The 12,399-nt window shown below is 42.2% G+C and overlaps 1 protein-coding gene across 3 annotated transcripts in view; it reads right to left on the reverse strand.

The window, feature by feature from the left end:
* VGLL4 (vestigial like family member 4) overlaps positions 1–12,399 on the reverse strand; it is a 165,134-nt gene that overhangs the window by 137,035 nt on the left and 15,700 nt on the right. For 2 of the 3 annotated variants that reach the window (XM_035273655.3, XM_035273653.3), the window contains exon 2: positions 10,219–10,295. The exons of the other annotated variant lie outside the window; for it this stretch is intronic. In XM_035273655.3, coding sequence (XP_035129546.2) covers positions 10,219–10,282 — 64 coding nt within the window. In that variant the 5' untranslated portion in view covers positions 10,283–10,295. The remainder of the gene's footprint in view (positions 1–10,218; positions 10,296–12,399) is intronic. 3 annotated transcript variants of the gene reach the window in all.

The raw sequence follows: 12,399 nt of genomic DNA on the forward strand, positions 1-12,399 counted from the left end.
AGTCATTTCTACTTGTGTTGTTTTTTGTTTTTGGGACAGAGTCTTGCTCTGTCACCCAGGCTGGAGTACAGTGGAATGATCTTGGCTCACTGCACACTGCATCTTCTACCTCCTGGGTTCAAGCGATTCTCCTGCCTCGCCTCCTGAGTAGCTGAGATTATAGGCATGCACCACCACGTCCAGCTAATTTTTGTATTTTTAGTAGAGGGGGTTTCACCATGTTGGTCAGGCTGGTCTTGAACTCCTGACCTCATGATCCGCCTGCCTTAGCCTCCCAAAGTGCTGAGATAACAGGTGTGAGCCATGATGCCTGGCTGCTAGTGTTTAATAAATTCCTTAGAGATGAGTCTTTCACTCCAGTGCCTACTTCATTACCAATAAATGTTTACTGAATGCCCACCATATGCACCAAATGGTAGACGCTTGGAATACAAAGCAGAAGGGAACAAGATTCTCACCCTCAACAGGGAAGGGTATGATATAGACTCAGAGCATCTTAGGCCATCCTTCAAGCCTGGCCACCCTCTCCATGACAATCCCTTCTATGTTGCTTCTGAACAATGGTTATCTTGTCTCTAATTAAACACTTTTGCAAAGTGGGATCTCATTACCTGGTGACGAAGCTCATCACCTGAACCAGCTTCCTTTCCTTGAGTTAGCTGAGGTACTTTCTGGGAAAGAAAACTCCACACATATGAAGGTGAGTCCTGTGGCAGCATGCACCTGAGCCATGGCACACACAAGAGGGCAGAGCCATGAATGGGGGATTAAGGACAGTCCCCCAGCACATGCTACCACACATCCTAAATGTACGGCTGGTTACAGCTAGTTAATATTTTGGAAATGCCATTTCATTGGCTGGAAAGCCTTTTCCAAATGAAAATGTCTTTACTAATGTATTAGTGGAGGTAATATACAGGAGTTTGATTTTGTTTTTTTGTTTTTTTTAATCAGCAGAAAAGTCTTTCCCATCCTCTGGGCAGACAGCAGAGAATTACGGGCTTAGGCTTCATAGTCAGGTTGCTTCAGCTCAATTCTCATCACTGCCACTGCCAGCTAAGTGTTTGTGGGCAAATTACAGAAGCTCTATCAACCTCAGTTTCCTTATCTACAAAATGGGACCAATTATAATATCTACTTAATAGGGGTGTTCTAAGAACTGAATGAGATGATACTATAATCCTTAAATTGAGGTCCCCAGACAAATGCTCAGGAGTTCATGAGAAATTTTTACTTTCGTTATTTCATGGAGAATCTTTTCTAAAATTTGACATAAGCATCCTCTGAATCAGATGGCTATCATGTCACCAAGTATTGCCGTATGATTTCAGTGACTGTATTTGTATTTTTTTTTTAATCTAATGAAATAAAGGGGTCAGGCACAGTGGCTCACGCCTATAATCCCAGCACTTTGGGAGGACAAGGCAGGTGGATCATTTGAGGACAGGAGTTCAAGACCAGCCTGGCCAACACGGTGAAACCCTGCCTCTACTAAAAAATAAAAAAATTAGCTGGGTGTGGTGGTGGGTGACTGTAATCCCAGCTACTGGGGAGGCTGAGTCAGGAGAACCACTTGAATCTGGGAGGCAGAGGTTGTAGAAAGCCAAGATCACTCCACTGCACTCCAGCCTGGGCAAGAGTGAGACACCATTTCAAAAAAAAAAAAAAAAGGGACAGAGACAAACCTTATATGAAACTGAGGCATTTACACTAAGAACTAGTCAAATTATGTTGCCACAATCTGAATAATGAAAAGTTTTACAGCAGTTTGAAAGATGAAAGTGGTGGGGAAATTGCATTAAGAACAAGTGGCATGATGGGTATGTAACATCACAGAATCAAATCTGGCAGGCTGGCAACAGACGCCACAGTCGTGGAACAGAGGCTTGGTCACAGCAGATCTTCATCTGTTGTGTCATGGCTAGCTTTTATTGGCTATATTTAATTTATAAATATGTATTCTAGTTATGAAGTTATAAAGAAACTACAAGCATAAGAGTCATGCCCATTTTTATGTTTTATATATTCAAGCAACATAATAAAGATAATCACATTGTACTTATGTAAGGGAATGTTCTCATTCTTAAGAAATGCACACTGAATTCTTTAGGAGCAAGGAGGCCTAATACTGCCCACTTACTCTCATATATCTCAGGAAAAATAATATGCAAATATGCATATATACCTATGTATGTATGTGTATATATATATATATATAGAGAGAGAGAGAGAATACATGTATGGAAAGACAGAGAGAACGTGTGCATGATGAAGGAAATAGGGGGAGATACAAACAACTGTGGATCTGGTTAAAGGACATGTGGTAGCCAAAGAACTATAGCTTCTCATGACTAGAAAAATCACACTTAAAGATTCAGCTCCAGGAAAGGAGCCTGATGTCAGACGCACCTGGGAAGGCTTTGTCAGAATGCCTACAAGTACCACATCTCCTCCCTGAGGATCGCAGATAACTATGAGCCACTCTTATGAATGAAAATGAACGGCACACACCTCTGGTATTTTAGGATATGAAAATCACTGATGCAGTAATCAGATAACGTCCAAATTATCAGAAATGATCACAGAAGGAAGTACTTAATGAGCACTACAGAAGAGTCGCCAGAAAAAGGATCCAAAGGCCATATTACATTGAGCGTTATTTCAGACCTAACTTTTCTAAAGTGCAACTTTACAAAACCGGGAGTCCTTGAAATACACAGAGAAACAGATACAGACAACAAAACAACAACTGCACTTCCTGCCTGGGCTTTCCTGATGAAATTCTCCCATAGCTGCACACACAGTTGCTAGAAAGCAAGAGTCCAGTGCTGTTTCCCTCTCTAAGGGAAAACCAGACTCAACACCAAGACTCCAAGGGGAATGGGCAGGAAAGGTATCAGTATGCTGTTCTCTTCCCAGGGCACCAGAGCACTTGGCACTCTGATCACAAGCAAATATAACCATTCCATTAGAGATACTTCCTCCCTATTCTAACTCTATATTATTCTTGGGTTTTAGAGTCAGTACTCCAGAATATGGTCACTCCCTTTGGTAAAACCTATTTATCTCCCTCTTGTGCTCTGGGGCATGTCTGCCCCTTTGCTATACCACGCCTCAGTCAAGTCTGCCTTGTGGACACTGATATTCTGGCATGTCTGAATATTTCCGGTTCCTCTGATTTTCATGGCCCACATGGTAGTCAGATCTTCCCAGTATATACAACAGAGGAGTCAGGAGTAAGTTTATCTAACGAAGGTGATGTAAACCAAATCATGTTTTCTCAAACTGTGGGTTCCAATGCATTAGTGGATCCTAAAATCAATGTAAGGAGTCATGACTCAACTTTTTTTTTTTCTTTTTTTGAGACAGAGTCTGGTTCTGTTACCCAGGCTGGAGTGCAACAGCACGAATGGCTCACTGCAACCTCCATCTCTCGGGTTCAAGCAATTCTCCTGCCTCAGCCTCATGAGTAACTTGGATTATAAGCATGAGCCACTATGCCCGGCTAATTTTTATATTTTTAGTAAAGATGGGGTTTCACCATGCTGGTCAGGCTGATCTCGAACTCCTGACCTCGTGATCCGCCCACCTTGGCCTCCCCAAAGTACTGGGATTACAGGCATGAGCCACCATGCCCGGCCTCAACTTATATTTAAATAGAGTAGAGTGCAAAGACCAGAAAAGATGCATCAAACTGCACTGTGCAAAGTTAAGGGTAACCACTGTCTCCTATTTCTTTTTTAAACATATTTCAGAGACAGGGTCTTGCTCTGTCACCCCAGCTGGAGTGCAGTGGCACCATCATAGCTCACTGCAGCCTAGTACTCCCAGGCTCCCTCCGGTGATCCTCCCACCTCAGCCTCCTGAGTAGCTGGGACCCCAGGCATGTGCCACCCACACCCGCCTAGTTTTTAAATTTTTTGTAGAGATGTGGTATCATTTTGTTGCCTATTCTGGTCTCAAACTCCTGGGCTCAAGCGATCCTCTCACCTTGGTCTCCCAAAGTTCTGGGATTAGAGGTGTAAGCCACCACCTGAGCCAGTACTGTCTCTTAAAACTTTTGGTTTGTTACCTTAGTATATGTATATGAAGATCACAATATGAAATGGCTTTTTTGAGACAGGGTCTTGCTCAGTGGCCCAGGCCTGAAGGCAGTGGTGCAATCATAGCTCACTGTAGCCTTCAACTCCTGGGCTAAAGCCATCCTCCTGCCTCAGCCTCTGGAGTAGCTGGGACTACAGGCACACACCACTGCACCCAGCTAATTTTTTTTTTTTTTTTTTAAGGGATGAGGTCTTTCTATTTTTCCCAGGCTGGTCTCAAACTCCTGGGCTCGAGCAACCCTCCCTCCTCAGCCTACCAAAGTGCTGGCATTACAGGCATGAACCACCATGCCCAGCCTAAAGTGCTTTTTTACTATGTGCCACAGTCAACAACATTCAAAAGCCACGACGACATAAATGACCTTTAATGAACTAGAGATGGAAATAATCACTGAAGGTCATATATGTCGCTGGAAATGTACAGTACGTGTCATAATGGAAAACAGTCATTAGATGCTGTTAGGGAAAAGACAGAAAGAGAGAGAAAAATCAGGAGTGGGCCCAGCTGATCTAGTCACAAGAGCAACCCTCTAAGAGGTTCACTTGACTGATGCAGAAGCCCACCAGAAGTCATCACTATCTTGAGAAAAGAAATCAATCAAAGAAAACCAGTATAAGAATGCAACTAAACATTATGTTATCATTAATCTGATCTGGTTTGCTTTCCTCCTTTTAGGCAAATATAGACTACAACCTAGAAATATATATGTATTCCATACAATGGGGTCATATGTCCCCATAATAATAAAAGCTTGGGCTCTTAGGAAAGCTTACTTGAAAGAATTATGGTAATTAATGCTTCATCAATTAGTCAACCTTCAATGATCACCTCCTAACAAAGAGTTAGTGAATCTTGGAGCAGATGCAAAAGCAACCCCTGCAAAAGCTGCTGTCCTTGCCACACAACTCACACCAGCCTCATCTAGCCTTTCTGCTCATCTGCATGTTCATTCAAAAGCACTATCTCCTCCACCAAAACCCTCAAGAACAAAGTTTTAATTTAAATTTATTTTAATCTAAGTAAGGAAGTCAGCGTAGATCTTAAAATTTGAAGATATGAGAAAAAAAATTACCAAACATAACCATTTTGTAAACACTTCAATAAAATGAAATATCATGTTAAAGACATGCCAAGGTGTCGTTTTATACACCAGCATCAAGCACCTTGCCCTCTCATTTTCATCAATTTATCCTATTTAAAAAACAGCTGGGCCGGGTGCGGTGGCTCAAGCCTGTAATCCCAGCACTTTGGGAGGTCGAGGTGGGTGGATCACGAGGTCAAGAGATCGAGAACAACCTGGTCAACATGGTGAAACCCTGTCTCTACTAAAACTACAAAAAAAAATTAGCTGGGCATGGTGGTGCGTGCCTGTAATCCCAGCTGCTTAGGAGGCTGAGGCAGGAGAATTGCCTGAACCCAGGAGGCGGAGGTTGCAGTGAGCCGAGATCACGCCATTGCATTCCAGCCTGGGTAACAAGAGCGAAACTCCGTCTCAAAAAAAAAAAAAAAAAAAAAAAAACAGCTGGAGGCTGGCACAGTGGCTCACTCCTATATACCTAGCACTTTGGGAGGCCAAGGTGGGTGAACTGCCTGAGCTCAGGAGTTTGAGATCAGCCTGGGCAAAATGGTAAAACCCCTTCTCTACTAAAATATAAAAAATTAGCCCAGGTTCCAGTGATTCTCTTGCCTCAGCCTCCCAAGTAGCTGGGGTTACAGGTGTTCCATCACCATCCCCAGCTAATTTTTTTTGTATATTTAGTAGACATGGGGTTTTACCATGTTGGCCAGGCTGGCCTCGAACTCCTGACCTCATGTGATCCACCAGCCTCAGCCTCCCAAAGTGCTGGGATTATAGGCATGAGCCACCTTGACTTGCCTTAATTGGTATTTTAACTTTGTATGCTAGAGCTTGAACTGTTAACTGTAGGTCATTCTTTCCTTCACAGGTTACTGTCAGTGATCTACAGTGAAGATACTCCTCATGTGTCTCAGATGTTGAGATAAACATGTGTTAGTTGATACTCTAATTGACCAGTAGAGGACTAGAGATGGAAATAATCACTGAAGGTCATTTACATCATTGGAAATGTACAGTATACATCATAATGGAAAACAGTCATGAAAATTATGTTTGTATAGCTGAGAAAGAACAAATATTGAGAGAAAAAAATGTTCACTTGTGTAGTTTGGGGATGGGTGAAAGGAACAATATTGGAAGATTATTCCACAACATTTTAAAGCAATTTTCCTGCTCATCCAAAAGCATATTTATTTTTTAATGCTCTTGTTCAAAGATAAGGTTACTATGCTAAACAATATTGTAAGAATTACTGTTTCATGTAGGATCAGTTCTTTTTCTAAGCACTAAAATATTAATAACAACAAAAAAAATAGGTTGAGCTTTTATACATTGTAAGTTCTCGAAGATGAGCTCCTTCCAGTGTAGTCCTTCATGGACTGGCAGACAGCAAGTGCATGTCCTTAAAATCTGAGGTCTGCCTCTCTATTGGCTGTTAGAATTTTACTTTTCTAAGCCTCTGTTTTCTCATTGTAATGTGGAGCAACAATACCTACTTACAAAGTGTTCATGAGGATTCATGGGCTGTCGTGTACTGAGCTTACTAATGAGCTTTCAACTCCTGGTTAGGACTGCTTTGCCCTCTCTCCTGGCATGTTGTTGGCTTCTGATAGGGCTTTTCCCAGTCTTCTGCATTAACATGTGTGTTAGTCCATTTGCACTGCTATAAAGGAATACCTGAGACTGGGTGATTTATTAAGAAAAGAAGTTTAATTGGCTCACGGTGCTGTAGGCTGTGCAAGCATGGCACCAGAGTCTGCTTGGCTTCGGGGGAGGCCTCAGAGACCTTTTACTCCTGGCAGAAGGTGACGGGGAGAAGGCATGTCACATGTGAGAGGAGGAGCAAGAAAGAGGAAGAGGTTCCAGGCTCTTTTAAACAACCAGCTCTTGAGTGAACTAATAGAGTGATAACGACTCACTCATCACCACTCACTCATCACCATGCCATTCATGAGGGATCCACCCCCGTAACCCAAACACCTCCCACTAGGCCCTGCTTCTAACACTGGAGATCACATTTTAATATGAGATTTGTAGGAGACAAATATCCAAACCATATTACCCTGCATCTGTGTCTTCCGACCCTCCTGCCATCACCCCTACAAGATCATCATTCTGCCAGTGATTGGGTGAGGTAGGTGGTAAGGTTTTTTCAACCTCTTGTATAATTCAAACTTATTTACCTTTTGATTGTTGTGAGGATATAACCACTTGATGGTAAGGTATAACTATCCCTTACTAAAGAAATTGCAGTTCAAGATGTTAAGTGGGAATCTGAGGAATCAGAGCTCGGGGGAGGCAGCTGACACTGAAGGCTTTTTATCTGACCAACAACAAAACTCCCTTATTCCTGTAAGATTGCAATAAATATGACTTTCCACCAATGGATAGCACCTATCTCCAGCACTGTCAACCATCCTGTGTTGGAGATGTCTTCTGAGCTCACTGCTGTCTTCTCCACCTACCCAGGCTTGGCAGTACCCCTCCTAAAATGTGGTACCTATGCAATGACTTTTCTATGTGATCTGCTGAGGATTAGGAGGATATTGTGTCCAGGCCTACCACCAGCTTGGATCTAGCTCAGGAATTCTTGGGGTGAAGGGAGAGAAAGGGGTGGAGCGGGCTGGTGCCAGTGCAGGGAACAGCCACTGTAAGTCTGTAGGGAGCAGTGAGGACCTTGAAGAAGTGGCTGACTTCAATAGCTATTCGCAAACTTTGTTGAATATCAACATAGTTAGTTTAGAAGTTTTTATATAAGGTAGTAGTCTGAATTTCTCTTTTACAATCCCGACTTTAGTTAGGATCAGTAAAAGAAAATACTGTTTATACAACGAAAAATACAAATAATGACCTCAGGATAACCGTTTGTGTCTTTGAGTGGGGAGAGTAAAGACTTGTTTCTCTTTCCTTTTCATCATTCTGTTCCAGTTGGAGGCCTAACTAGCTTCCAATTTAGTGAGTGATGATTGAACTCTTATGAATGGGTCATAGAAAGATAAAGAAGGGACAGTCCCTGCCTTCATGGGACTCATGAATGTGCTTGTATACAGACTCTTGTGGCTGTAAAATGTATAGAAGTGGGGACAAACACACTCAGTGATGTAGATGCAAGACTCCCTTTGGAGCCTATGGTTTGGGAGAGCTGTTTTCAGAGAAACTGACACTGCTGAGGGAGAGAGGAACTCTTACCTTCCTTGTGTGTTGAACACAGCCCACTGGTGTATTTTTGCAGAATGAGAATAAATTCACATGTAAGGCTCTAACAATCAGAGAACAGACTGTAGACTTTAACCTAGAACATTCTCCTTTTGTTTTTTGAGACAGATCTTGCTCTGTTGCCTAGACTGGAGTGCAGTAGTGTGATCTCAGCTCAAGTAATCCTCCTGCCTCAGCCTCCTGAGTAGCTGGGACCACACACATGTGCCCCCTCACCTGGCTAATTTTTCTATTTTTGTAGAGATGGGGTTTTATCATGTTGCCCAGGCTGGTGTCAAACTCCTGGCCTCAAGCAATCCACCCACCTTGGCCTCCCAAAGTGCTGGCATTACAGATGTGGGCTACCATGTCTAGTTGAACATTCTTTTGACTCTAATGACTCCAGTTGGTCTAGGAATGGACTGGGACAATTCTAGAATGCCTGTGTCATGGTTTCAGCTTCTTAGGATCATTTTTTACATTTGAAAAATGTCCAAAGATGCCTGCAATTATTATTAACATTTTTGGGAGACCTTTCTTACTGTTGTGTTCTGTGTACCACTCTCAAGCACGCAGAGGTCGAAAACCAGGCACTGTATTTTCTATTACCTAATATATTAATTACATATTATTATGTGTGTGAAAAGTCATACATTTTATAGACAACGTTGAACATTAGGTTTTGATGTCTTTCAGTTGATTTCTTAAGACTTATTTGGGCTGGTTCAGCCTGACTCACCTTTCTCTGCCCTACATTAATTCTATTTTCGCTTTTGTTGTAAATTGCTCTTAGACTTTAGGGGAGGTTAACGTTTTCCTCAACACTTTAAAAAAGCCTTGTGAATAGGCCTCTTATTACAAACAGAAAAATGTTCTACTACTTGAGATCAGTTTCCCAACTCATCCAGGTGACCTAAATAATTCTCTTTTCCTTTGCTTCTAGAGAACTAAAAACTTGGGCATTTTTGAGGATGTTATTGTTTCAGCATTTTGAAGAGAATAGTACCTATTATGACTTGAGTCTATAATACCTGATAGTATTAAGGCTTCAGAGGTATGTCTACTAGTGGAGAATAAAAGAAATATCTTAATAGTACACTGTAGGGCTAAAATAAATAGTAAAATGGTGGTTTTGTAGTAACACAATAGTCACTTATCTGGATGGCCTAGAAGGGATAAATTTACTTAAAATAATCATTCCTCTGCTCATGAGACATTGATGTAATCTGTGTCTAGGGTAACCCTGGAAGGTACTGAATAGAAATACAACTTGAGATTGCTGTTCTTCCTTGGGCTTGAGGAACCTCTCCTTTCAGTGATCGGTGATACTGGTGCTGCGAAGTCCCAACTTTTTTCCAGCTGGTTTTTTTTTGTAGACAGAGTCTGGCTCTGTAGCCCAGGCTGGAATGCAGTGGTGCAATCATGGTTCACGGCAATCTCTGCCTCCCAGGTTCAAATGATTCTCGTGCCTCAGCCTCCCGAGTAACTGGGACTACTGGTATTTAACTGGTATTTTAAATATTTTACATATTTTAAATACCAGCACCCACACTTGGGTCCAGGAGTTTGACGCCAGCCTGGGCAACACAGCATAACCCCATCTCAAAAAAAAAGCCACACACCAGTATTTCAAAGTTAAATGCCAATTAAAAGACTTACACGTTCTGGTACTTGAAAATACACATGAGGATGCCAAGCTGTTCTCTCTAAAGAAAACCACCAAAGTTAACAGCAGCAAATAGCCAGAAAACCAGGTAGAGATGCACGTAATTTTGTTATGGGGCAGGAAGCAAGGGATCAGTGAAGCACTTAAGCTATTTTATAATAAACTTCTGACTTACGTTTTTCGTCATCAGCATGCACCAAAGATGCTGCCCTGGACAAAACATCCAATGGCGTCTCCATTCCTGGTTGGAGCCTAAAAGAAAAAAAATTAAAGGGGAAAAAATAATTTAAACAAAATTCAAGACTCTTAGAATCCTAGTCATTAACAGAATGAGTCCTCAACCAAATGCAAATCATTCTTCTAAGGATGAAATTCTTCCCACACGAAGGAACAGAATGGGCTTGTTTCAGGAAGAGAGAAAAGGGTTAAATTCCATTCAGTCTATTAAGCAGCTCATGTAGGAACTAAAAGAAGGGATACTGTGAATATTCATGCCCATGTTATTTGATGCTTATAAATGTTTATGTGCATGCACAACATGCCTGTACAGATATGCCCAATTAAAAAAAAAAGGTTTTCAGAACAAAGTCTGCTCCACAAACACAGCATCACTACCAGTGAAATGGTGATGCAGCTTAACAGAGAGGCAGCTTAACGCATGCCACATACTCATGGAAAGCTGTATGAGAATCCCACTGGTGGGTTAAATGATATTTGAAGTCCAATAAGAATCTTTATGTTAGGCCAGGCGCGGTGGCTCATGCCTGTAATCCCAGCACTTTGGGAGGCCGAGGCGGGTGGATCACAACGTCAAGAGATCGAGACCATCCTGATCAACATGGTGAAACCCCGTCTCTACTCAAAAAAAAAAAAAAAAATACAAAAAATTAACTGGGCATGGTGGCGCGTGCCTGTAATCCCAGCTACTCAGGAGGCTGAGACAGAACTTCCTGAACCCAGGAGGCGGAGGTTGCAGTGAGCCAAGATCACGCCATTGCACTCCAGCCTGGGTAACAAGAGCAAAACTCCGTCTCAAAAAAAAAAGTATCTTTATGTTAAAACGTTACGTTTTGTATAACAGTATACTATACAATCATCACCTATCATGAATTTATCTAGCATCATGTTTTGTTTTGGAGATGGAGTCTTGCTCTATTGCCCAGGCTGAAGTGCAATGGCGCAACTTGGCTCGCTGCAACCTCTCCCCAGTTCAAGCAATTCTTCTGCCTCAGTCTCCCAAGTAGCTGAAATTACAGGCGCGCCACGACACCCGGCTAATTTTTTGTATTTTTAGTAGAGACAGTGTTTCACCATGTTGGCCAGGCTGGTCTTGAACTCCTGACCTCATGATCCGCCCGCCTCGTCCTCTCAAAGTGCTAGGATTACAGGCGTGAGCCACCGTACCTGGCCGCATCATGTTTTGTAATAAGATTGGATTTATTGTTGTTTTCTTAAATTACAGCATAATATAAAAGCTAAAACAAGATTAATAGTTGGAGGAAAGCCCTGGAAAACCAGGATGCTTTTGCCCAGTTTCCCGTTTCTGAGTTATTTAAACACATACACACAGTTACTGGCACACACAGACCTGACTAGCTCAACTGAGAAAAACAACTTCTTAACGGTACCACTTCACAGACACTTGGCATTTATTCATTATTCTTCCACATTTATGGAGAACCTACCATGCACTGGTCACAACATGTGGCAGACCAGCTTTTCTTTGTAATATTCATACCTCAGGACTCCAAAAAAATATCAATCCCTGATCATGCGATATGACTTCATTCAGTAAATGTTAAATATCTACAAAGAGGTCCGGGCAGGAAAAATGAGCCAAGCCTAGTAGCTGCCTTTGAAGAGCTCTCAGTCTGCACAGGAGATTGAAAGAGCACCAAGACATCTAGTTTAAGGCAGAATTCTTCCAAAACATTCTGCACTGGGTGTTCATATTTTGTAACAAAAAAAGGTTTTTCCATGGTAAATAAGTCTGAGGAAGCCTGGAGTAAACCAAGCTAAGCAGCGTGTTTTCCTCCGTTCCTTTAATCTGCCGTGGCACCCTATGGGTAAAGGCAATGGGGACAGAAGCCCTGTACACGTGAAACCTTGTAGACATCATGAGCTGGGTTTTTTTTTTTTTTTTTTTGAGATGGAATCGCGCTCTGTCACCAAGCTGGGATGCAGTGGCCGATCTTGGCTCACTGCAACCTCCACCTCCTGGGTTCAAGAGATTCTCCTGCCTCAGACTCCCAAGTAGCTGGGACTAGAGGCCCGCATCACCAGGCCCAGCTAATTTTTGTATCTTTAGTAGAGATGGGGTTTCACCATGTTGTCCAGGCTGGTCTCGAACTCCTGA

Source organism: Callithrix jacchus, chromosome 15, assembly GCF_049354715.1.
Source record: "Callithrix jacchus isolate 240 chromosome 15, calJac240_pri, whole genome shotgun sequence".
Taxonomy (NCBI): Eukaryota; Metazoa; Chordata; class Mammalia; order Primates; family Cebidae; genus Callithrix; species Callithrix jacchus.